General features: G+C 36.4%; 1 protein-coding gene across 2 annotated transcripts; it reads right to left on the reverse strand.

Annotated features, from left to right (window-relative positions):
• Positions 1 to 1,754: 1,754 nt before the first annotated feature.
• Positions 1,755 to 25,024, reverse strand: mlpha (melanophilin a). Of its 2 annotated transcripts, XM_067459331.1 has the most exons (14): positions 24,915 to 25,024; positions 14,914 to 15,135; positions 14,699 to 14,811; positions 10,748 to 10,789; positions 10,516 to 10,577; positions 9,947 to 10,036; positions 9,749 to 9,857; positions 7,884 to 8,080; positions 4,571 to 4,654; positions 4,236 to 4,445; positions 3,225 to 3,395; positions 2,894 to 3,058; positions 2,516 to 2,587; positions 1,755 to 2,387 (listed from the first exon to the last, which is right to left on the reverse strand). In XM_067459331.1, the coding sequence occupies exons 1-14, from the start codon at positions 25,022 to 25,024 to the stop codon at positions 2,322 to 2,324; spliced, it is 1,713 nt and encodes a 570-aa protein (XP_067315432.1). In that variant the 3' UTR covers positions 1,755 to 2,321. The 2 variants fall into 2 exon arrangements, with proteins under 2 accessions (XP_067315432.1, XP_067315433.1); XM_067459332.1 differs by lacking the exon at positions 3,225 to 3,395.
• Between the last annotated feature and the right edge of the window lie 2,688 nt (positions 25,025 to 27,712).

The following is a 27,712-nucleotide window of genomic DNA, read 5'->3' on the forward strand; positions in this document are numbered from 1 at the left end:
GGGACACATGGCTTGACAGCAGCGGAACATTTATTATTGTCACACACAGTCGCCACTTCTTCCAATTAAACACATGTGAGGTTACCAAACACTGAGCTCCCGCAGACTCTCTTAAATCTAAAATGGATTTAGATTTAACTGCAATGTTAAAATGACTTTAGTGGAAGAAAAGCCTTTCATGCTTTTCATGACATGTTTTTTTTGGGGGGTGGGGGGGTGGGGGGGGTGCTGAAATAAATTAAAAAATGTAACTCTTCTGTTTAAATTAAATTAAATGAAGCCTTATAAAATTCTGCATAATTAAGGGGCGTGGCCACTTGAGTGACAGGTGGATTGCCACTACGGTTTTGGTTTCAGCATCCAGGCACCTCAGCCCCACCCACTTCCCACCTCTTTGCCCGTTTTTGGTTATCTAGGCGTGGCATGCTGGCAAGATGGCAACAGTCGACTTTAGGTTTCAAAAATGCTCTTCAGAAACTGGGTGACATTTTGGACACTACATATATATTTTTTTACAGTCAATGGGGGTAACGTAGCACTTTTGATCATGTTAAAAACATTTGAGCATGTTGAAAAGTATGTACAACTAATGTTACTCTGTGTTCACTCTGCGGCTACTATGAGACGCTTGTTACACACTGCAGTAAGCTAGATCAATATTAGTCATGGTAAAACATACTTGTGGTAAATCAAGAAAATTTTATTCAAACAATAAGACTGAATGTGTTTAGCTATATAACAATGATTCGTTTTCTGTCTATAAATGTATCCAAACAAATGTGGTCTCGAGACCGAGTCTCGAGTACAAATCACTGATCCAAACAGTTGTTCCCTTGTCTAATAAAACATAATATATTAAAGCGTCACTGGTGTTTCCATGGTTTATATAAAATAAAACCGGAAGTCGAGGGTAACACATGTATAACAGTCCGTGTCCTGCATGGTAAAAAAAAAAGACATATTCCTTTGGATTTAAACATTCTTAGAAAACATTTGGGATAATGTGAGTACCACGTCAACAAACTATATTACACTGTTTAATTCAAAAATCTTACATACTGTGCTTCTAACTTTATTAACTAAATAAAGAAATCTGCCTATATAGACTGTCTAATCAATCCAATCACAGGAAAAACACTATTCCTAAAAACAATTACAAGGTTCTTTGAAGTTTAGGATTAAAAGTGTTAACTTTCTTTGCATGTCCACTAGAGGGCAGCACACTCCTCATCAATGGGCACCAAATAGATGTAATTACAAAAACGGGGTTATATTGTATCCATCAAATCCTCTCAGCATTAAATGAACTTTTCCTTGTCTGCCGCCTAGTGAACAGACTTGAATGGGAGTTTATATGAGAATGCTAATGCATTTCTTTATGCTCAATATGTATCCTTGATTATAATGTTCAGCAAAAAGAAGTGCCTTCACTTTGTTTAAGATGGTCGTGAAGCTGTTGTTTAGCTCAAATGACTTTAAAACTAGTTAACAGACCAGCAAACCAGTTGAAGATGGTTTAATAACTTTTTTCCACTTCAAGCAGGGAGCGCCAAACAAACGTTTAATTTTACAAAGCATTTTCCAAGGGCTAATGTACTTAGAAATCTATTTTTATTACTTAAAGATAAAATTACACATTTAATGTAGGCCTAGCTCCAAAAAGACCAATAATGCAATAAAGGAAAAACAGTTATTTGGAATACCTTCCTTTATTATTAAAATTGCAAAGTTGTAAAGGCAATTTGAGGGAAAAAGCAAGGAAGAAAAAGCAATAGAAGTTTTTTGGGCGTGAATACCTGATGACATCACAATTGCCTTATTTGAACTAATAATGTTTTTAGTCAAAGTTGGGTTTTGTTCAAGTCACCTGATCATTTACATAAGACACAAAGTTTACTAGTACCATGTCAAGATCAGATGTATTAGATAAGTCATGATATTACAAAGTAAAATGGATATCTTCTCACAAAGGTATGTCATTAGCAATAAATGATAACCAAATTGACAGTGATCATAAAATACATTTGTGTATAAGAGAAATGTTATTCCTGCTATGTGATCCAATTTTTACAAGTGGAAAAAAAAAAAAAAAATCTCATGCATTATGAAATAACATAATTCACACAATTAAAGGTTAAATATAAATGAAAAAATACTGTTTAACCTATTGGGGCTTATCATTTGTGTTATGTTTTGTCTTCTGGTGACTTCAAAACATCCTCTGGACTGAGTGAATGTATAGATACAAGAAGCACATATAAATAGATGGATTAAAGGCTGATTAATGCACAGTTACACATTAAAGTGATGTCCTGTTTCACTCAAAAGTGTACTCTGTTTGAGGGAATGTCTTGGGAAAACTTCCTTTTTTGTTGTATACTCAGTGCCTGAAATAAAATATTGACAAAACATTTAATTAGTTACACATCTGCAAAAAAAAGAAAAAGAAAAAAAAAAAACAGGGGGGGGGGGGGGGTTATAAATGTAATTTTACCAAGGTTCTTTGTCGGTTTACCTTTTTCTTGGCTTTATCAATTGATAATCCTTTAGTACTTAGAGCAGCTATCTTGTTCTCAATGTCTGAGACCTGATTAGAAAAATAAATAATTATAATTTACAGACAGACAGACAGACAGACAGACAGACAGACAGACAGACAGACAGACAGACAGACAGACAGACAGAAAGATAGATAGATAGATAGATAGATAGATAGATAGATAGATAGATAGATAGATAGATAGATAGATAGATAGATAGATAGATAGATAGATAGATAGATAGATAGATAGATAGATAGATAGATAGATAGATAGATAGATAGATAGATAGATAGATAGATAGATAGATAGATAGATAGATAGATAGAATGTATTTTTTGAATGTAGCTCACCTCACTTTCTGTGCTCTGAACTTTTGCGGCGGCCAAAGCAACCTGGTCCTCCAGTTCAGAGAGTTCTGAATCGGTCAGCTGGCTGTTGTAGTGATTATTGGCATTCTGTTCAATCATTTGCAACTTTTTCGCAACTTCAAAAGACTTTCCTGCGGACATGTACACCTGCAGTAAATAGAAAGAAAGAAAGACAAAACAGCACAATTCAGTTCTGAACCACTCATAAACTTCAGTGATATAAAACCGATTGGTCATGCCTTTGGTATTCAAAGTGTCTAATCTCTCTCCTTCAAACAAACATTACAGTATCTATAAGAGGGATTAAGCTTACATTTTCCTCAAGTTCCCTGTAAGCATCATCAGCCTGCTTAACATCTGTGCCCGCTAACTGAAGTCTGTCATTAGGATTTGAGTGGGCCAACTCGTTCATAGCGCTTTCAGTGGCATTAATTGTTCTTAGAATCTCGGTTGTGATGTCGCATAGGGCCGCCGCGGTGGATCTCTGAAAGCCATGTAGAGGGAACAGCAATTAACCGGGAGGAGAAAAGCCTCATCAGCATTAAAACCTTAAAAAAATGACTTTAGCATTGCTAAGATTATAGGTCAACGAGGCATAAGTGTCGTTAATGCTTAATGGTCTTTAGATAAGATACGGATTAGTTATTAAAATAACTATTATGAATAACGAACGTCTTTCAGATGTTTCAATTGGCTATACTACTAAAAATGCGAGTGCTAAAACTCAGTAGTTTAAGATTATTTGGGGATAGTTCATACAAAGTGTTAATTTCTCTCCTAATTTACTCACTCTCATGTTGTTTCTGTTCCTCTGTTGAAATTCGGGGTAACCATAACTTCATTATGCTGCTCCATATTCATGGAATCTTTTTTTTTGGTGCCTTGAGCTTTTCGGATCTTCTAAGTTTTAGTTACCTGGACTTTCAATAGAGGGACAGAAACATTTCAGGATTCATTAAAAATATATGTATTAATTTGTTTTTCAAAGATTAACCAAAGTCTCACGGTTTTGGAACGAAATGAGAGTGATGATTGAATTTTCAGTTTTGAGTGAACGGTCTCTTTAATATGGGTTAGATAATAGCCTTTGGGAAGCCTGCGGAAAGTTGTGTGACTTTTAATACCATCTGGTATTCCACTAATATTCTGATAATGAGACATCTGAATCTTCTTAGCTGTTCTATAAAAATATATATATATTTTTTATAAATATTATTATTTAAAAAACAATTGAATCCGAGATGCTTCTCAGGAAAATCTTACCTTGAACAAAGACAGCATCTCCCTTAGATTTTTTTGATGAGTGTTTTGTCTATGTACTCACCTTTTGTGCTTCAGTGGGCATTTCATCACTGGAGGAGCTCAGGTGAGCCATTAATGTGTGGGCCCCCCTCACAGACACAGTGGACCCTTTGGACGGAGGAGGTCTCTTTGGCTCATCTTCATCAGAGGAAAGTGCCTTGTCGCTCATCAGCTCATCTAGTTTTCTCCTAAGCTTCTCCTCATCCATCTGCCCTGCTGTGGGCTGAACAGGCTACAAACATACAAAATGAGTAGTTTTTTTATTGAAAACATGAGATGGACATACATGAAACCATTAAAATAATAAGAAGTTATGGAATAAAGGAGCTACATTTCTTTTTGAGACTGTATTCATACCTGATCAGAAGGCAAAGTCATTTTCTCTTCCAGTCGATTCAAAAGACTCTCAATTGCAGACATTCGCTTGCTCAGTTCATTGATCTACCTCACAGAAACATGTGAAAGAAAATAAAACAAGATTAAGTTTAATATGCAGACTGATCAAATGATTATTTGGACAAAGTAGTCAATCTTATCCAGATTCTGTCTAACACATCTTAAACAGGAAGAAAACACAGTAAATTGTTTCATATGTCATTCTACAATAACAGACACAGTAAATAACTTAAGCTAATTTAACCTACAATAATGATTGGTTAAAAACGTCTCGGGTTATGAATATAACCCATGTTCCCTGAGAGGGAACGAGACACTGTGTCATCGTAGATGACACTTCGGGGAACGCCCTTAGCATGACACCACTGAAGCTTGAATGAAGGCCAATCCTGATTGGTGTTGCGTCATGACGTAGCGAGTGAGGTATAAAGGGACGCCGGCACAAGCAGTGTTAGCTTGCTTCGATGAAGCGAGCGCTCTGGCGATAGGCGTGGCTACAAGACGCAGTGGCTCGTTCCCTCTCAGGGAACATGGGTTATATTCCTTATCAAGGGAACTCGCACTGCGTCATCGTAGATGACACTTCGGGGAATGAATACCCACTATGCCACGCCCATCGTAACCGGTGTGAACCAATTCAGGGCACACTCAGGAGGCGAGCACTCTGGCGCCTGGCATCACCGGGAGGTGCAGACTGTAATGCCTAATGAAGGTGTGTGGGGTGGCCCACCCGGCCGCTTCGCAGACTTCCTGCAAAGAAGCTCCCGAAAGGAGGGCTACTGAAGAGGCCATGCCCCTGGTAGAATGAGCCCTCATGGCTATAGGTGAAGGCCGATTGCACACCTGATAGGCCGTGGCTATTGCCTGGACAATCCAGTTACTGAAAGTCTGTTTTGCGGCAGGCAGCCTTTTCTTGGGTGGACCGAAACACACCAAAAGCTGGTCTGACTTCCTCCACTGGGCAGACTTCTCCAAATAAATCCTCAATGCCCGCACCGGGCAGAGAAGGTGAAGTCTGCCCTCTTCCGCCGTCACATGAAGCGGGGGATGGAATGCCTGAAGAACCACCGACCGCACCGCAATAGTAACCCGGGGTCGGACGCAAGATGGCCTTAACTCCGCCCGGGGCAAACTCCAAGCAATTTGGCGTGACTGCCAATGCCTGGAGGTCCCCCACTCTCCTCAGAGATGTGATGGCCAGGAGAAAGGCCACCTTAAGCACGAGGTTCTTGCCCTCCGGCTGCTTCAGCGGCTTGAAGGGGGCCTCAGCCAACCCCTTGAGGAACCGTACAACCAAATAGTGCCTTCCCAGTGGTCCCTCACCTATAGGTGTGTGGAAAGCCCCAATGGCTGCCACATACACCTTAAGTGTGGACGGGGTAAGCCCGGCGGAGAAACGATCTTGGAGAAACTCCAGCACTGAAGCCACTGCGCAGTTAACTGGGTTCACCTCACATTCTCTACACCAAGTGGAAAACACATTCCACTTTAGGTTGTACAGCCTCCTGGTGGAAGGAGCTCTGGAGCTGAGCAGGGTCTCAACCACGCCCGCTGACAGACCCTCCTCTATGAGCTGTGCCCCCTCAGGGGCCAGACCCATAGGTTCCATAACTCCGGCTGGGGGTGGAATATCATGCCCCCTGCCTAAGTCAGCAGGTCCCTCCTCAGAGGAATCTGCCATGAAAGGTCGTCTAGCAGGTCTATGATGTCGGAGAACCACACTCTGGATGGCCACCGGAGTGCTACCAAGAGCAGGCGGACGCCTTAATGCCGTAACGGAGCCAGAGCTGCATCCATGCACTTCGTGAAGGTGCGAGGTGAGAGAGCTAGGTCGAAGGGAAGAACCCGATATTGGTACGCTTCGCCCCCGAAAGCGAACCTCAGGAACTTCCGGTGACTGGGAAGGATGGAGATATGGAAGAATGCGTCCTTTAGATCTATCGTGACGAACCAGTCCTCGAACTGGATCTGACTATGATCTGACGATGGCTGGAATAGTGAGCATCTTGAACCTGAATCGCCTCAGAGACCGGTTCAGATACCTGAGATCTAATATCGGACGTAACCCCCCATCCTTCTTGGGGACTATGAAGTACCGGCTGTAGAACCCGAACTCCCTCTCTGGCGGGGGGATACGTTCTATCGCCCCTTTTACCAGCAGAGAGTGTACTTCTTGCCCCATTAACCCCACCTGCTCGGGACCGACCACCGTCCAGCGCCTCTGAATTTCGGGGGAGAGATACTGAACTGTAGTCTGTAGCCCCGTTCCACAGTGCGCAGGGCCCACGCAGAAATATTCGAAAGCGGCTGAAAAGGGCTTTTCCCACACTTTACACAACTCGTTGAGGCAGACCCCGGCGGGGAGGCTGAGCTCTACGCTTGAAAAAGCGTTCATCCAGCTTATTTGGCGGCTGGATGTCCACTTTTTCCTGTGGCCAATCTAAGTTCAGCTTGGCCACAGCGCGAGTCAAAACCTCCACCAGCTCCTCCATTGCGGGCGAGTGGGGTGGTGACTGCCCCATAGCGCCCACCTCGGTGCTCATGGCGATCGATTCCTCGGAATCAGACAGCCTGAGCACCAGATCCTCCCCCTCGCGGGAAGAAGCCGCATCGTGGGCTTCTGCACGTGGTGGGAGAATCTCTGAATCGTCAGACGAGGAAGAGGAAGATTCCTCAACCGTCCCTAATCCCGCTGACAGATCCATCTGCGAGCCCCACGATCTGCGGCACCACGCTGCCTCAGCAACAGACTCTGAAGAATAGGCCAGGAAGGGGCTGTCGCGAGGAGAGTCAGTTCGGAGAACCAGGTCCGGTTAGGCCAGAAGGTTGCAACTAACAAGACCTGCTCCTTGTCCTCCCTGACTTTGCACAGTTTCTGTGTAAGAAGGCTCACTGGGGTCCCCGGGCCAGCTATGTGCCAGTGGATCTGTGCCGAGGGTACCCCGGTCAGGGAATAGTACCACTGGCAATAGGTTGAGTCCAGAGAGAGGCAAACAGGTCTACATGTGCGGTTTCGAAGAGTTACCATAAGACTGAGAAAACAAGGCAGGTAACAAGAGAAGACAGATGGGGCAAATGAACCAATAATAAGAAATAAGAGGGGTGGGGTCAAGACAATAGACATGAGAGCACATGGCACAAAGAAACACATAAAAAGCCATGTGCTCAAACAAAACATGACATGGCAATATATTAGTGTCAGGGCTCTGTCACAAAACCAAGAGCAAATTAAACCGAAGTGACAGAACCCTGACAAAAAGTCACATAATCATACCGGTGGTGCTCCCTGCTGAATGTTTTCCTGAGAGGATGCTCGACTACGGCGTCGTGGGGGCAGCTGGTAAACAGGGTAACGGAACACATCTTCCTCCTCTGAAGTGTCCAGGTAGATCTGGCGTGGAGCCACAGAGGAGTTGATTTTAGAGAGAGAACGAGCGCGTACCATTCTGTGTTCAGAATACAAGCCATCATCTACAACAAAAATAAAAAGGAAAAAATTTAGTTAGCATAGTTTAATGCTGAAAATCCTGGTGACTGTCCACATGCAGTGCATTCTCTGTTATAGAACATTTATACTAATTGAACAGATATTAAAACACAATATTGTAGGATGATATGTAATACTTAACCCACTTAACCTTGACCTTAATATTATTTTAAAAATCAGTCAGAAATACACAGATGCTGGATTACACAGAAAAAAAAAGGAAGAAGAAAAAAACCCTTCTCAAGCAATCAAGTTTTTCTTCAGTAAAAACATTCAAAACTGCATACACTATGGTTTGTATAAATTATGTGATGGATGAGAATAATACATATTTAAAAGACATTAAAAACATTTAAATATATTTAATAAAAAATATTTAACATATTGTTATGATTTCTGTGTTCATTTCGTCTTGTCAGTACTTTTATGTTACTTCCTCCTTAACGAAACAAAAATATATTGCAGTACATTGGAAAATATCATGTAATACATTAGGCAATATATTCACATATATGGGATTTAATATTTATATTTGCCAATATAGCAATATATGAAAGCGGCAATCATTTGTACATTTTGCAATATATTACAGGAATATATAATATATTGTATAATACCATCAATATATTATTCCATGTATTTACAATATATTATAATATATTTTGAAGTAATATATTGGTAAATATATTTTCCTTTCATAAGGGCTGTTCTTCGTCATGTTTTTTAGTTCTGTGTAGTTTTTCTAGTTGATTATTTCTGTGATCATTTGCCTATTACCCCTTGCGTAGTCATGTTGGAACATGCATTGGCCATCCCCAAACTGTTCCCACAAAGTTGGGAGCATGAAATTGTCAAAATTGTCTTAGTATGCTAAAGCATTAAGAGTTACTTTCACTAGAACTAAGGGACCATCCCCAACCCCTTGAAAAACAACCCCATGCCATAATGTTATATGTTTTTACGTTGCCTACCACTTTTTTGGGTTGAGTTGCTGTTGCTCTTAATTGCTTCCAATTTGTTATAATACCACTAAAAGTTGATCGTGGACTATTTAGTAGTGAGCAAATTTCACGAATTGACTTCACAGTACCACGCTTGAATTCACTGAGCTCCTGAAGTGTTTGTAGAAGCAGTCTGCATGCCTAGGTGCCTGATTTTATAGACCTGTGGCCATGGAAGTGATTGGAACACCTTAAAAATTAGTTCACCCAAAAATGTATGTAATTAATGACTCATATAATTAATGACCTCCGTATTTTATATTTAGTCCGAGAGCGTATCCAAGTGTATTCACACTATACTGTCCATGTCCAGAAAGGTAATAAAAACATCATCAAAGTAGTCCATATGTGACATCAGTTAGTTAATTAGAATCTCTTGAAGCATCGAAAATAAATTTTGGTTCAAAAATAACAAAAACTATGACTTTATTCAGCATTTTTTTTTTCTTCCGCATTTGTTTTTAAACCTCAGATAAAGATTCAAACGGTTATAAATCAGCGGATTGATTCATGATTTGCCTACGCTCACATTGTGATTTTTTTTTTTTACTCCATCCAGCACAAGTTGTGAGGAATAAAAGTGAGGAAGAGAATAAAAGGTAAAGAAATAATTGGAGACCGAAATATACAAACAGATCGTGCTTGCGTCACCTGGGCGCGAGAATCTGTCGAGACTTTTCCTGCGGTTCATGCGATGTTGATGGTACATGTCAGAATTGTATTCTATATCATTCCGCTGACCTCTATCTTCATGGATGTGCTGGAGAAGAGAAAAAAGTGCTTATAATGCCTGAGTACCCCTTAAAAATGTGAATGTTGATAACAATAGTACATGAACCATACCAATACCTGGACAGACTGTCTGCGAGAGTGAGTGGCATAGTCGTCCATGTCAAGATCCATGGGGTGGACAGAGAGTAGACGCTTGGTCTTTCGCATCTGAGAGAAATTCGCAACAATTTTAGTTTATAGAAGATATTATGAGTGTCAGCTGGTTTAAGAAACTTTTTGTTATCATAACTGCACACTTAATATTCCTAATGCTTTTACTTAATGATTCAAAAATATTCCCGGGATTTATGATATACAGTAATGTATAGCATTCGTCTGCAACAGAAACATCACGCCCATTTAAATGTGCCAGATTTATGAAAAATACCACCACACCTGTCCCTAACTTTACCCGTATCCCACCTCAATATCAGCAAAAGTGTTTTGCAATGCAATATGAACACAATAAGTACATTGTACTTATATTTTGATGTAAGTACATAGTAGTTAAGGCCACCTGATATAAAGTGGTGCCCTAAGTTTTTTTTTTTTTTTAATTATAGTTTATTTTGCCAAGGGGAAGACAAAAAACACCCCTAAAATTAATTCTAAATGTAAAATCAAATATATAACATAATTTAATATACCTGCTTAAAACGTTGAGCTTCAGCAGCATCCATATTTTCCTCATCATGACCATTATACACATCTAAAAATAAAATACATTATATATTACAGCGGTGCACTATCGAAAGTGATTACATGGTTTCAATACCGACACATCAACAATGCTTGGCCAAATGCCCTCAGCTCAGCTCTGCTCTGACAACTCCAATGTTTTCCTCTTGTTTTCTTAACATGAATGTGTTTTGTACTTACTGCGCACGTCAGGCATGCTCTGTGTGTCATCCTCACGTTGCCCTTAAGAAATAAATTACAATAATGTAAATGCTGGTTTTGTTTAACACAAAGTGAAAATCTGACATTCCTTGAGGAATATTTAACTCATGATTACAATATGTAGAATTATTGCCACATTTTCAGGTATTTTTCAATATAATGAAGCTATATAACTGTAAATAAAGAACATAAACAGTTTAACAGCTGTAAACCAAAGACAGATGTCACTTCAGTCTTCTTCAACCTTGGGATAAATAATCTATGCTTCCATTTGTGCATTCAGCTTCTCATTTTTCTGTTTAACATGTCCTGTCGTGCAAGGCTATAAACAACATCAACAAGTTCTTCAGTGCCTCAGACACAGCATGTGACCCAGTTGTGGCCTCAACGGGGCACAGACAGAGTTCTTTGAATTCAAAAGACTGATAAACAAGTCCTTTCGGTAACTAAATACACATAGACATGACGATTACCCATGCTCTAATCATTGCTGTCTCGTGCTGTTGTTCATCTGAAAATCAGTATATACAAGGGTTGCATATTTATTATGTTACACAAATTATGGAAAATCTAATTGAGCTGATGAGAGTAATGTTTGATCCATTTCACATATGAAATACCTGTGCAAAAATAAACAGTGCACTGCAAAATTACTGTCTACAATGACCTAAATTAATCAATCTAAAGAGTGGCGCAGGTACATTATTTTGTAGTCCAAAACTTAGCAGCGAGTTAGCATTTTAGCACTCCCTGTTCCCTCGTCCCAAAGGCAATGCTTTTTTTTAGTGCTGGGGAAAAAATAATATGTTAATGTTAATTAATATGCTATAATATTTTTATTTAAAAATATATTTTATATATAAGATAAATTATACATGATGGATCCATGTTCTCATTGGCCCTCATTTATCAATCTTGCGTAGAAACTGGTGTATATGTTGGCGTAAGATTATGCTTACACTCCTCTCACCGCCTAATTTATGAAGCTGTGCGCACCTCTGCAATCCAGGTGTACGCAATACTTGCCCTTGATAAATGCCGCAGCTGAAAACGATCGTCATTAGAATAACACGCCCCTATATATTCAAGTCTCCGCCTCCCCCACGCCCTCATTTTACGCCATGGACACACGGAAGACGGCAAAGAAGCGAAACTTCTCCGACGTGGAGATCGGGCGCGTCTCAGTCATCTCACTAGTCCACTAGTCAGGGCACTGATTAGGGCATAAGTCAACGGGCTGACTCCCTGATCAGTGCCCTGACTACTGAACTAGTGAGATGATTGAGACGCGCCCATCGAGACCATCACCAGGGAAGTGGGAAAAAAAACGAAATTGTTTTATTTGGGAGTTTAAAGAGTGGGATTAAAGGCACCTACAAAAACAAAATATGGACCCAAATTACGAGTACTGTTAATAATGTGGAGGTTGAATAGCGCACTCCAGCAGTTTAAATAGCTGTTTGGATGATAAATTACCATCACTGCATTATTTTACAGCACGTTTTGAAAAAATTAGCATTTAATTTCGTATCACGGCACATGAATTGGGGTGTACAATAGTGATGATGATGTGATGTGGAGTAAGATTCATTCACATTAATAATTACATGACGATTTGTAAGATTCTTCTTATTATTATTTTGATTATTATTCTTAATGACGCTTGTTATTCAGAAGAAGAGTGTCGTTTTTATTGATTTTATTATTATTTAAAAGAAGAAGGTCATTTTTATTATTTTGTCAGTCTGAATTATTTTAGTCCCAGTACGTGCGCAGCTGCCGGGCCAGGCGGGCCTGAAACGTCAGATAAAGCGCACAGGCTCGCGACTGGAGGAATACATATGCCTACAAATCAAACGCTTTGGTAAAGTCACACAAATTAAACATTGACGTTCATGTTGCACAAAAATAAACACTGAATGTTGTTGTTGTGGTTTTTAACAGTGGATCATATAGCATATCTTGCCAGTGCGTTTTGTGGTGTTAGGAATTGTTTTTCTGCGCATTTTCCCACTAACTCAAACGTGCGTACACCACCTCCTGAGCTGGCGTAGGATTTGAGCGTGCCGTACGCCAACGTCCATATTGATAAATCTCAAAGTCACCCTGGGTTTGGGTGTACGCAAGGTGTACGCTGGAAATTTGGTGTACGCACTTTTGATAAATGAGGGCCATTGTGTTTATGCCAAATCCTGACTCTACCATCTGAATGTCTCAACAGAAATCGAGACTCATCAGACCAGGCAAGATTTTTCCAGTCTTCAGCTGTCGAATTTTGGTGAGCTTGTGCAAATTGTAGCCTCTTTTTCCTATTTGTAGTGGAGATGAGTGGTACCCGGTGGGGGTCTTCTGCTGTTGTAGCTCATCTGCCTCAAGGTTGTGCGTGTTGTGGCTTCACAAATGCTTTTTCTGCATACCTCGGTTGTAATGAGTGGTTATTTCATACAAAGTTGCTCTTCTATCAGCTTGAATTTGTCGGCCCATTCTCCTCTGACCTCTAGCATCAACAAGGCATTTTTGCCCGAAGGACTGCCACATACTGGATGTTTTTCCCATTCTTTGTAAACTCTAGAAATGGTTGTGCGTGAAAATCCCAGTAACTGAGCAGATTGTGAAATACTCAGACAGGCCCGTCTGGCACCAACAACCATGCCGCGGTCAAAATTGCTTAAATCACCTTTCTTACATTTCTTTCCCATTCTGACATTCAGTTTGGAGTTCAGGAGATTGTCTTGACCAGGGCCACACCCATAAATGCCTTAAAGCACCTGCCATGTGATTGGTTGATTAGATAATTGCATTAATGAGAAATTGAACAGGTGTTCCTAATAACCCTTTAGGTAAATGTATATACTATGCTGTATATGCAAATATTTCTTAAATATATACATGCATGTGTGTGTAGGCTATTTATATAAACATAATAATTATACACAGCACACACACATATATTATGTAAATATTATGTGATTAATTTCAACTAATCTTTCCCGTCAGTTTTTTTAATTTATTTTTTATTTTATTTTTTAAGCTGCCAGCCACATTTAAAAATTGTGATAATTTTCACAAAAATTCAGGCCCCAATTGAAATTTTTGCAGTGACTGATCACATCTAAAATTTTAGTAGGCCAAATTGAATTTCTGTTAATTAAATTGCATCAATTCACAGAAATTCAATTTGACCAACTGAAAAATTTAGATGTGATCAGTCACTAGAAATGGTTCAATTGGTGTCAGTTTTTTTTTTTTTTTTTTTTTTTTACAGTGTATGAATCTCTGAACATGCAATATATCAAAATAAAGAACAGACCAAAAAAAAAATTATCAAAGACTTCTCTGGATTGGATTCGGAACGATGATCAAAACATGGAGTAAGTCCATTAACATCATTAATGCTTGCACAGTCCTACAGCTCTGAAATGCAAAATGTTTCTGCATATTCATCGCATGTGGCTTGATCAGGATATTCAATACTCTTTCAGAAGGCGTAATAGCATCTCCTACCGTATAGCAGTGAAAAAAAGGAAAGCCGGGAAATTCTATGAATGGTGGGGAAGCCTTGTCCCACAAATGAAAGAGTTAAAATTACTTTGCACAATATTAAACTAAAATCGATATTTTATGTCCAAACATTTGTTTATTTGGTGAGTAGCTAGCTGTGTACTAAGTGGGATAATATACAGTCAGCCAGCTGTTATCGCAAAATAAACCCCTTCAGGGTTATACAAGAGCCCTCTATTATGAGGCCTAATCACCGTTCCAGGGTTTAGTTTGCGATAATGACTGGCTGACTGTACATTATATCTCTCACTTAACACTCACTTGCTCGCATAAGCACTTAAAATGACTGGTGATACTGAACCAGTACTATGATGTGACAGCTTATGTGTACACAAAAAAGGTTATCAGGAGGCTTTTAATAGCACTCACCATTTTCGTTTAATCTCTTGTACAGTGACCTCATTACTTTTGCACTTCCAAAACGCTTGAAGCGAGAGCGTATATTGTCATGGTACCACCCCAAGGTTCCAATTTTTAGGACCCTGCATAAAAACATTCTTAGCTGGTTAAATATTCACTTTACTTTATTTAGTGTAGCTTTAAACTTATAAAAAAAATCAAAATGTTATCTGATCTTTTCTAACCTGGACATGCGGCAGGGGTCGCACACCCAGCCACGCTCTTTCTTGTTGTAGCGGCTACAGGTCTTGCAGGTGTAGAGTTTGCAGTCTATACACTGCCGTTTGCTGTTCACCAGGAACTTAAAGGGCTGCAGGCAGCGGATACAGTGAGAGTCACCCAGATTTGACTGAGATCCCAGGAGTTCCCTCTTTGTTTCCTCCTTCTCAATCTTGGATTTAAGCTCCCTGCGATGTGATACAAACAGAAAGAGCCTTTCAGAATGTCTCAGCAAAAGGACATACATGGCTAAAGAATAAGCTTTTCAGCTGAAATAAGCTTTGTGGCTGTACAAGAGATAATGCTCATTAGGGATTCACAATTAGGCATGTGCCGGTGTCATGAGATATCCTGTCCACCTGTGAATTTGTGTCTACTTGGGACCCCAGAGCGATTCTATTGGCTGAAATAATTTTTAATGGGCAATCTGTTCTGAGCCTGATTACAATTTTTATGAAATCACATTTTGTCATTTAAATTCTGTTAAAATAGTCTTTAACATTTTACAAATCATATGTTTCATATACTAGTATATAACCAAAGCTATAAGTTGTGAAATCAAACATATCACGTTCTTAATGTTTTTTTTTAGCATATAAGTTATATATTATAAAAAAATTTAATAAATAATTATTCACAGTATTATAAAGTGCCCACAATAACAATATCGTGTAGGCTATATGTTCATTTTTATATATTGTATTACCGACCGGCACATTACAATACACTGTTTCAAATTATTAACATTACCCGTAACATTTAAATTTTAGTTTAAAAAAAAAAAAGTTTTAGATAACTGGTATCAGTCTCAGACAAGTTCATAAATATAGTTTGTCATGTCTTAGGTAAATAATAGTTAGGTAATGTCATGTCTTAGGTAGAAATATCTTTCTAAAAACATTTAATAGGCATGAAAGCAAATTCAAATACTGCGAGATTATCATGCTGTTGAAAGATTTTTGAGTGATTTAGATCAGAAGAGCTTGGTCAGATAAAGGCTTATTAGGGATAGCTCATCCAAAAATGAAAATTTGTCATAATTTACTCACCCTCAAGATATTATTTCACACTGTATTTCTTTGTTCTGTTGAAAACTATAATGGTAGCCATCGACTTTTCTATAGCAGGAAAAAAAAAATAATAATGCAAATCAAAGGCTACTGTCTGGTTACCAACATAGGCCTACTTCAAAATTTCTTCTGTGTTCAACAGAACAAAGAAACTTATACAGGAACAACATCAGGGTGAGTAAATGATAAAATACATTTTTATTTTAGGGGAACTATCCCTTTAAAGTCCTAAGCCCGGTAAAGCCGCAGTAAACAATAACAAAAAAGCCTGTAATATCCTCCTAATCTCTCGAACCATTTTTCCTTGAAAAAGTCTTCTTATTATTGCTTATAGGTGTCATATTTTATATACTGTTGTCTGGGGTCAACTAATTATGTTTGTGTGGTTTTTACATTCAAAAACATCCTAAGTAATAGGTTATTTTCTACACTGGTTTTGAGGCTCTCCCCAGAATGCTGGGTTTTAACGGGCGTGCCCCACGGCTAGGATTGGATAAGATTTGCATATTTAATTAGCTTCAGCTCCCCTGTCATCTTTATGCCCCTGTCAGTTCAGTTCACATGAGGAAGGAGTTGTTTTGAACGCGGCAACCGGAATGATTCAAGTATGTCTTTATCAAACAAACACAATGATTAATTTCTCATCAACCCGCAATTGATTGGACTATTATTGTTGTATTACATAGCCAGCGCGATTGTTCGATATAAGCGCGAACTACGTGCGCACGTTAACGTTAAATGTCAAGTCAAGAGAGCGCAGAACAAAAAAGGAATATTATGAGATTCATCGGCCTTTGAATCAAGACGTCCCTTGTGAAAAAGAAGTGTGCTTAATTGTATTGAAAGTGTATTTTTTGTGCACTTAATATATTTAAAGTATATTTTTTTAAAACTGCACTTGTAGATAATATGATATAATTAAAATTAAGTGCCACTTAAGTGTACTTAAAGAGAATACACTTTAATGACAATATTTCTAAACACACTTAAGTACACTTTTTTAAAATTCACTTTGTAATAATATATAATTAATTTGTACTTTAAAAAGTACACTTTCATGACAATATTTCTAAACACACTTTAGTACACTTATAATAAGTGTACTTTGTAATAATATATAATTAATTTGTACTTTAAAAAGTACACTTTCATGACGATATTTATAAACACACTTTAGTACACTTATAATAAGTGTACTTTGTAATAATATATAATTAATTTGTACTTTAAAAAGTACACTTTCATGACAATATTTATAAACACACTTTAGTACACTTATAATAAGTGTACTTTGTAATAATATATAATTAATTTGTACTTTAAAAATGTACACTTTCATGACAATATTTATAAACACACTTTAGTACACTTATAATAAGTGTACTTTGTAATAATATATAATTAATTTGTACTTTAAAAAAGTACACTTTCATGACAATATTTATAAACACACTTTAGTACACTTATAATAAGTGCACTTTGTAATAATATATAATTAATTTGTACTTTTAAAAAGTACACTTTCATGACAATATTTATAAACCCACTTTAGTGCACTTTTAATAAGTGCGCTTTGTAATAATATCTAGTTAATTTTCACTTAAAGAAAGTACACTTGTATGACAATATTTATAAACACACTTAAGTGCGCTTTTTAAAAATGCACCTTGTAATAATGTCTACACCTAAATTTACTTAAACCATTTTAATTATGAGTTTGTTTCATAAAGTACACTTATTTTACTAATGACAAAGCACATGGAAAATAAATGCTTTTTTTTTTAAATTAGTTGTCCAAATTTACATTGGTTAATGTATTTTTCTTCAAAATTTCACTCGCTTACACTCCAGTACAACATACTGTTATGTTATAACTAGCTCCTATGAACTCAACTACAAGTGTCAGTTTTCTACATAATTTGACATTGTCTATCTTTATGAGAGGAGTTGTCTAATGTACTGTAGGCTACTTTACATCTGTGTACAGAATACTTTCAATATTATGTTGTTGTATGGCGATTAAACACACATTTAATTGCATTAATTGCAAGAAAAAGTTGAACAAATCTAAACCAAATTAATTTGCATTAAAATTCAGTTAAAATAGGCTACATTTAATTTTAATCAGACTCTAAACATGATTGACTTTTAGTTAGGTGAATGAGTCAAGTTCTCTGAAATACAGTCCAACTACACAGTGTGTTAGAACAACCTGAACAGAAATGGATAATTAATAAGTGATTTATAATCAACATTTAATGCACGAAATATCTTATTTTATATTTATACTTAATATTTCAATGCGCATGCGCCAAAAATACTACGTCATGATTTTGAAAAATGCGCGGTCCGCCATGATTGCGTCATCTCGATGCGTGAGGGAAATGAAGCTGAAGAGAACAGACAACAGAGGAGTGAACCGTTTAGTCAAGTAAGTATATCTTGATATAAGCTCTCTTGATTTTACATTTTCACCGTAACATGGTAGCTCTCTATTACGGTGTAGTTATTTAGTTTAATCGCAGATAGGATAGACGCACTATGGACTCGGGAGGTGAATTAACGTTAATCATGTTTCCTATGTATTTATTGTATTATTCATATTCATGTAACTTGTTATCTAAGATTGCATTATAATAATTTCTTAAATCGGAATGTGATCGTCGGTGTGGGCATGTTCAATGAATTTGCCTGCTGTACATACAATATTTGAATCGAACTCCTACTTTTTAAATTGGACAGAAGACATTTAACGTTATATACATTTATTCCATATATTAACTTAACGTATAACAACAACCAGTAATGAAATAATGATTTTAATATGTTCTTTTCTTTTTGCATTTGGAGAGTAAGATGTTAAAGTACTATTTGTGTTTTTAATATTTTGTGCTTATTTTATTTTATTTTTTTTATTTTGTAGGATCAATACAGATGTGTTATTGGAGATCCAGTGCAAGCTGTGTGGAATCACAGAGCCATCTTGATGAGGTCAAGTTAATGTTAATGATGAATTTATGCCCAGCCATGACACAAGCTAAAACCATAGACAGTAAAAGAAATGGACACAGCGACCCCATTGACGTCTACGGCGAAATAATGAAGTCAACCTAGGGGCACTCACTTCCTGATGGCTGAGCGAACTGCGCAGGCTCAGACTGAGCTTGACGACGTAGATGTGACGTGAGCCTCCTGTCTGACAGCTGTGAGTCTTCTAGTAGATGTGGAAAGCGAAATCTGAATCACGTTGTTTAAATATTTTCTCCCGTTGCTTTTGGCTCACTATGGGCTTCTCCCCATTCTTCCCCCTTGACTTTATCAGACTAGTCTCCAGGACATGTCTCCACGTCCCCCCGACTGCCTCATAGACAGTAAAAGATTGCCTGCGAGCGTCTCCTCAGGTCTATACGGTAATTTCTCAACTGTGCGACAGGGTCGCGTTGGTTATGACGCAATCGTTAGCCTATTTTTTTACAAAAACAGCTTCTATGGGGCGATAGTGTAAGATACAAGGTAATGGAGCCTTTTATACATTGTCGTGTTTCTTTAGAAATAAACAATGGACAAATGGAGTCTTTAAACGTCTCAGATGTAAAGTTATTCACTGTCAAAGTGACTCAAAAATGAATGGGAGTCAATGGGATGCTAACAGCAGGTGATGGCTTGGTTAGCAATGGCAGCCCCTAGGGGTGGAACGCTTTCCGAGCGCTAGATTACCCCCTTGGCTAAAACATTGCTATCAAGTCTTTAGCTTTTAAATGCTTTGCACCTTGTCCATTTGTAAGTAATACATTCCCACTTGTGCATTTACAGATACCCTAATCATTATATATTTTACAGACCACACACCCAAAGGAATGGAGCCGCAGCATTGCTGTGCCAGGAGTGGTAAATACAGGAACATCCTTCATGGAGATGGTGCAAGGTAAGCTGAAACTTGCAAGGCAAGATGAGGAAAAATGCAAGAATACTTTTCTCAATTTACATTGGTCTTGGGTTATTTATCTATATTTAAGTTATGTTTAATTCCCTGTAAAGTAGGAATAAAAACCATTATTAAAATGTTCTCTATTTTTAAAGTCCAGTGTCAGTGAAGATGATGTGCTCAGTGGGATACGTGAAGGAACCTCTCCAATCATTCTACCCTGACGACTGAGGTAATTCATCACATAGGGGATGCAGTTGTGGTCAAAAGCTTACACACACCGTGCAGAATAAACTGCTTCATCAGGGCAGTACTAGATTAAAAAGAGACAACATGCTCATTTTTATGATCCCTCTTATGGCTATTTCTTTTTTTTCTTCTTTTTTTCATACAGATACTGCTGTGTGAATATATACTGTACATCTATCGTTTTAATTTAATTGAGCCAATTATAATAATGGATAGATCTGTTTTATAAACAATTTTTTTCTTTGCGTTTTCTTTTTCTTTCCTCAAGGTATATTTTTTTGCTTTCCGGCCTCTTTGGAACATGTCCATTCACATATACTGTGGAGAGATGGTGCGCCAGTTTCCTACTGATGGAGAGCTTCTCGGACATTGACATAAACAGCACTTTCCAAACAACTTGAAAATAGTTGGTGACAAACAATTTTGTGTGCCTTTGGAGTTCTTCAGTTTTTTTTTTTTTTTTTTCATTCACTATAATGCTGGAATAAGATTTTAGAATAAACCTTTTGGTCCTAATTTTGGTGCTAGTAAAGGTTTAAAAGCTTATAAGTTCAGTAACACTTTACAATAAGATCTAATTTGTTAAAGTTATTTAATGTATTGACCAACATGATCTAACAGTGATTTCTTTTTATTTATTTATTTTATTTTTTACAGTGTTTATTAATAGTTGTTGACCTTGCTTAATAAATTATAGTTCAAAGCTAGTTAATTAAATTTATAGTCATTGTTCATGCAAGTTAACAATGCATTAAATAATTAACATATACACCTTTTGATTTTAAGATTGCATTAATAATAGGGGTGTAACAGTACACAAAGCTGACAGTTCGGGGAGAGAACACTAAATATAAAAATGCTTTCTTTTTTTTAATTGGTTTACTGAACAAATTGTAATTGTCCTAAACTAAAGGTTTCTTAAAGAATTAAAAATATAATATAAAAAATATCTCTACTAATTATTATTATTATTACCTTTATTTAACCAGGAGAAAAACTCACTGAGATTAAAATGTCCTGTCCTGGCCAAGATAGGCAGCTGTGTTTGCATGTACAGTTATACATAAAAAGGCACATAAAAACATAAAACATACAACCAGTCAAAAACAATTACACACCATTAATTTACTCTCAAAATGATGTAGTAAAATTTTAAAATGACTAAATGTCACCAGATCTTTTAGCTTCAACTCAGTCTGGAGCAAATTCCAATCTGAGGCTGCGACATATTTGAAGGACGTTTTACCAAGCTTAACTCTAACAAAGGGCACACAAAGATTATAATTTGATTCAGAATGTAATATATAATTGCCTTGTTGTTTCTGTTTAATCAAACGACAAAGAATGCTGTATAGTGTAGACTATATAGGGAGGCCTTACTTGCACTTGCATTGTATGCAAACGTGTAAACTTCTCATAAGACCGTTTTTGCATTAACTTATAAATCTAATTATAGGTTAGATTTTTTTCAGGTTTTCAGGTTAAGTAGAATATGAATATATAGGCTAATATAATGCATACATTTAGTGAAAGAGTTCATCTCTCTCGTGTTTTATCGACGTCTTTCTGCTGTTGAAACACTGAACGATTACACGATGTGATATGTTTTAGTAAGTTGTAATGTATCCTTAACATACCTTCTGATGTTAATTCATGTTTATTCTTTGACTATGACAAGGTGATCACATTCACTCGTGCCGCGGTGCTGCTTGAACTGATGTGTCTTTACAGTGATCTGTCATGTCACATTAAAGAGCATCAATATGGCATCACTTGAATTTAATGATAAAATTGACAGAATACATATGTTCTCATGAAAACTTGTATTGAAGTGTGTTCCACTCATTAAACAAGCCGTCTGTTAACTGTTAAAGATTGCATTCGTACCGCTCGGTACACACGTGCACTGTACCGGAAGTCCTTTACCGAACCGGTTCGGTATGAATACATGTGCCGTTACACCCCTAATTAGTAAATGTTGAAATTAACATTAACTAAGATAAATAAATGTTTATATTATTATTCATTCTAGGTTCATGTTAAATTAAGTAGTTAACTAATTAAACGTTACCCAAAGTTTTGAATCTTAGTGTTGTACATGAAACGATTCTTTTCTTTCCATTTGTTTGTATTTATTCATCTGTTGTGTGAGGTAATTTTCTGTGATGGGTAGATTTAGGTACCTTTGAATGAGGGAGATATATAATAATGCATATAATTACATATAATTGCATATAATCCTCATTGTCCTCCAGACTCTTTCTAAATGAATTTGTGTTTGTGTAAATAGTTTTTTGGGTTTTTCTTGGGCATCAAAAAAAAAGTTTTTTTTGTATATTTGTTTTACAGATTGTTTTGTCAATAAATGTAGAGGATTTAAATTTGGATGTGTTTATTATACGAAATTGCAGCTGTATTATTTGAAAAATGTAATTATGAATGTATTTCATTATATTAGAGTGTACATGTAAATTACGTTAAGGTATATTTTAGTTCATATTAATTGCTTGTTTTTAAGACAGTAGAATGGATGTCAGTACATTGAGCAGTGCACTTTAATTACAATTTTAATACACTAGAAGTGATTATGAAAGTACATATAAAGTTGTATTTAAGTACCACTTAAGTTGTTCCAAAAAATCACTCTTAATTGCAACTTATTGTATTTTATTTCAACTTAATATATGATAAATTTGAAATCAATTACATATAATGTGTGTTAAGTACAACGAAAACATTGCATTTAATTCACACTTAAGTGTATATTTAGCTGACATTAAAGTATGCTTTAGTTCACATTAATTGCTTGTCAGTACATTGAGCAGTGCACTTTAATTACAATTTTAATACACTAGAAGCGATTATGAAAGTACATATAAAGTTGTATTTAAGTACCACTTAAGTTGTTCCAAAAAATCACTCTTAATTGCAACTTATTGTATTTTATTTCAACTTAATATGTGATAAATTTGAAATCAATTACATATAATGTGTGTTAAGTGCACCGAAAACATTGCATTTAATTCACACTTAAGTGTATATTTAGCTGACATTAAAGTATGTTTTAGTTCACATTAATTGCTTGTCAGTACATTGAGCAGTGCACTTTAATTACAATTTTAATACACTAGAAGTGATTATGAAAGTACATATAAAGTTGTATTTAAGTACCACTTAAGTTGTTCCAAAAAATCACTCTTAATTGCAACTTATTGTATTTTATTTCAACTTAATATATGATAAATTTGAAATCAATTACATATAATGTGTGTTAAGTACACCGAAAACATTGCATTTAATTCACACTTAAGTGTATATTTAGCTGACATTAAAGTATGTTTTAGTTCACATTAATTGCTTGTCAGTACATTGAGCAGTGCACTTTAATTACAATTTTAATACACTAGAAGCGATTATGAAAGTACATATAAAGTTGTATTTAAGTACCACTTAAGTTGTTCCAAAAAATCACTCTTAATTGCAACTTATTGTATTTTATTTCAACTTAATTTGTGATAAATTTGAAATCAATTACATATAATGTGTGTTAAGTACACCGAAAACATTGCATTTAATTGCACAATTAAGTGTATTTAGTATAAGTATATTATCTGTGTAATAAGTACACTTTATAAAAGTACACTAAAGTGCACTTTTTTTTCACAAGGGGTTGAGCTTTACGAGACTATAGAATCAGTTCGTGTCAGTGACCCTTTGAAATAGAATCCTTACCAAGTCACACAAATTTGGACACATTTTTTTTCCACTATCATGCTAGCCTAATACATAAAATCAGCAACCAAACACATTATGATTTCATAAAATAGTGTGGTCAAGAATTCAATTTCTTTTTCAAGCTATACACTATATAACTGTCCTTGACAAGAAATAGACAAGAACATAATCTTCCAACTTGAGCAAATAAGAATGCAATGCAAACAGAGACCTCCTTGTACAGAAAGAATAGAGCTCTGGGGCATCATGGTTTCCCAGCCAGTGGAATGGTGTGATCAGGCCTTGTGACTGTACCATGATGATCATGATGTCTTTACAACAGTGTCCTTTCACACTTGATGCCCTTTCTCATAACCTTATTTTTCTGCTGTGTACTATAGTGAGATATATTAAGAAATATGGAAGAAATTATACATTGTGGATAGACCTCACTGTACACTATGTGCTGGTTGGCTCCACTGACAGATCACTAATGTTAACAAATTAACCAAAGTAAATAATGTAAGATGTGTCTACAGAGCTAACAAAAATATGTGTTAAGAATGTTTTGCTAACATTCCCATTTAGTTAGGGGGAAAAAATTGTTAATGTTCTCTGAACATTCAAAATGTTCCGTTCAAAATATTTTAATTGTTTTAAAAATGTATTTTTGGTTATGCAAGCTTTAATGGAATATTCCATTTGATAATTTTGCAAACATTATGGATACTTTTATTTTTGAATGTTCTGAAACAACAAAAGAAAAATGTCCAACTAAAATGTTTCAGAAATATTCCATGAAAGATGTATAAATACTCATGTGTTAATCTTTTGTGAACAATATGAAAGACCAGATAACTGAATGAATGTTCTTTAAATGTTATTGGAAGCAATCTTGTATGACCTTTGAGAGAACCTTTCCAGAACATTAGCCAAAGTTCAGATACCATTCCCTGTTAGCTGGGTATGTGGTAACCTAAAGTTTAACCATTTAATTTAAAGTCCTCACCCAAGCCTCTCCTCTTCCTTCTTCCTGAGTTCGAAGTCTCTCTGAATGACCTCCCACACATGTTTGGCCTCCTCTTCTGTAAGTCTGGACAGGTCCAACTTCTTATCCATAATCAGAGCTTTGTTGATGTTATTTTTAACAAAATAACAGGAAAAATTACTTAAGTAGGCTACAAGAAGTCGTGGGATAATGCGACTCTTTCATTATTCTACCTCTTTATTCTCTAGAGAGACAACAAGTTTCCAATATGGGCTAGCTGGACATACAATATGTTCATATGAATCACCACAGCCATTATAATCAAGAATCCATCCACTGGGTGTGACTCTTTTCATATCCCAGTCTACTTTAAATAAGATACATTTAAAAACTCTTAACACGCGTTGAAAATAATTCAGGATCAATTATTCTGTAAACATCAGTAATTCAAATCAAGTTTGTGAATTCCATTATAGCGATAATTAAGATAAGTGCTAGCATAACAAATACATTCCCTTTAAAAAATGATGGATGTATTTCATTATACATCACTGATGGCCCAATAACACCACTGCTGTGTGTAAATGTGTCATTCTAATTAATTGAGCATTGATTAGCATGGCTCCTCATAGATACAGTATTCATGATGTTATCATAAGGATTTCTGCCATAATTTCTGTTATAAAGTAATTGAACCCAGGAACTTAATCAAGTCTGACAGATACCTGATGCAGTAATGTAGAAAGTAATTTATAATCACGGTGACAACATGCATGAACTCTTCACATTCTTTACATCCATAGCCTTAATATCAGCAAGAGGAACTGACTTATTATTAAACCTATTATCATTATTTATCTATTAGACAGAGTTTACACTTAATTTCATAAGTAATAATGAACATTTTGTTTACCTTGCTTGCAGACACGTAGCTGCTCTTGCCAAGTCTCTCAGGATGAGGCAGATAATGTGAGGATAGTCAGAGGTATGGCAATCTTAATCACATGTCTGGGTTTTCAAATGAAATGCAGAAAAAGCTCCACCCTTTGCAAGAAAGAAAGAAAGAAAGAAAGAGTATGAGGTATGACAATATTCTTCTCACACATTCCCCCCTGCATAAAAAAAGTATAGTGAGTATAGTGTCCCACAGAAAATCTGTTGTTATGTAAAATGTATATTGTCTGTTCAAATCTGTCAATTCAAAAGCCCTAAACTGAGTGATAAATGTCTTTATTTATAAATGTATGTTTAATATGAATATTATCAATCAATCAATCAACTTTATTTATATAGCACTTTTACAATAACAATTGTGTCAAAGCAGCTTCACAGTGTTAAACAGGACAATATTGCAACAAAATTAGATTTGGCTGTACAGTCGTTCTTCAGAAAACAGTGACGTTATCAACTTATTTTAATTTATCATATACTGACAATGTTGGCAGATCAGTATTATAGTTTATATAAGACCTAATTAATTAATTATATTTGTATAGTATTTGTATTTGTTTAGTTGAATAACTTAGATCATAATTTTAGTGTCTCCAAGCCTAAGGCGACAGTGGCAAGGAACCAAAACTCCATCAGGACATGATGGAGAAAAATAAACCTTGTAATAAAGAGTACATCAGGTGTTCTGGGAAGTGTTCCCGGTTCCGGCTGACCTAGTTAATGCAGCCTAACAATCAGTCAATTGATCTGAATAATGAAAGTTAAAAATGTTCTATGTGTACTCCATAGTAAAGAGATGCGGTTTTAGTCTAGATTTAAACTGACAGAGTGTGTCTGCTTCCCGAACAATGCTAGGAAGAGGATATAAGCATTCAAAACATTCAAAATTCAAAAAAGTCTCTGCCAATGTGATTTTGATAAATAAAAAAAATCACCCTGTACTTCACCTTCTCATCATATCAAATGCTCTCTACGATCTAAGTATTTTTATACACTATAAATAGATGCTGAAGCTGTGGCTAAAAGCAGTCACTTGTTCACACATTTACTATTTTCTACATGGTGAATGATGAATGGTTCGGTAGCTATTAAAGTGCTGTTAAGCTATTAAAGGTAGAGTAGGTAAGAATGATCTAAAACACTTTTGTCCAAATTTGTTTAAAATTTCTTTATATGTCAATACATAATTAAAATGTAAGTACTCTGAAAAAGAGAGTAAAAAATCGAGTGAGTCTTGACTTTTTAATCTGCAATAAACACCGCTCATTATTTTCGTTCGGGATGAAACAAATGATTGGCTTGGGCGACTGTCACTCTCTCTCTCCCTACCATGGAAACCACTGCTTTCGCTGCAGGTTCTGCCCACACATGCGCGCACCCCTAGGAAGAGCAAAAACATTCAAAATGCACGGTGCCGGGTTTTGCAGTCAGCGAAGGCAAACAATGCAAAAAAAGAAAGACAGTAGGCCTACAAGTAAAGGCAATGCACAAGAAGTCTTTGGATAAACAAAGAAATCAAATGCGAGTAAATATCAGCGATGGCTTTCCAACGATGTCGAGAACTGAGGGAGTCAAGGGGCTGAAAAACGACTCATTGCTGGCTGTATTTCAGCTGGACAGGTAATCTTTAATTTTGATTACACATTTTTTTCGGTTAATGTTTTCATGAAACATGTATCACTAACACATGTAGCTGCCTAATACAGCATAAAATTACTTAGCATACTGTAAAGTTACAATATTATACACTTAGCCATTAGTAGAGATGATAAATACTCAATATGCTTAGCTCAAGTTGATCGCTGTCATGTTGAATTTCGCTAAATTTAACTTTAGATAACAAAATGCATGTGTAAAAGCTAGTACAC

The sequence above is a fragment of the Pseudorasbora parva genome, chromosome 12 (genome assembly GCF_024679245.1).
Source record: "Pseudorasbora parva isolate DD20220531a chromosome 12, ASM2467924v1, whole genome shotgun sequence".
NCBI classification, from domain to species: Eukaryota; Metazoa; Chordata; class Actinopteri; order Cypriniformes; family Gobionidae; genus Pseudorasbora; species Pseudorasbora parva.

Excerpts from the sequence above, each read along its gene's own strand:
- mlpha (XM_067459331.1), bottom strand. The coding sequence starts at position 25,024 with ATGGATAAGAAGTTGGACCTGTCCAGACTTACAGAAGAGGAGGCCAAA. Across the intron at positions 10,790-14,698 it reads CAAGAGATTAAACGAAAATG|GGCAACGTGAGGATGACACA; the intron begins GTGAGTGCTATT and ends TTATTTCTTAAG. Across the intron at positions 3,059-3,224 it reads ACAGGGAACTTGAGGAAAAT|GTGTACATGTCCGCAGGAAA; the intron begins GTAAGCTTAATC and ends TATTTACTGCAG.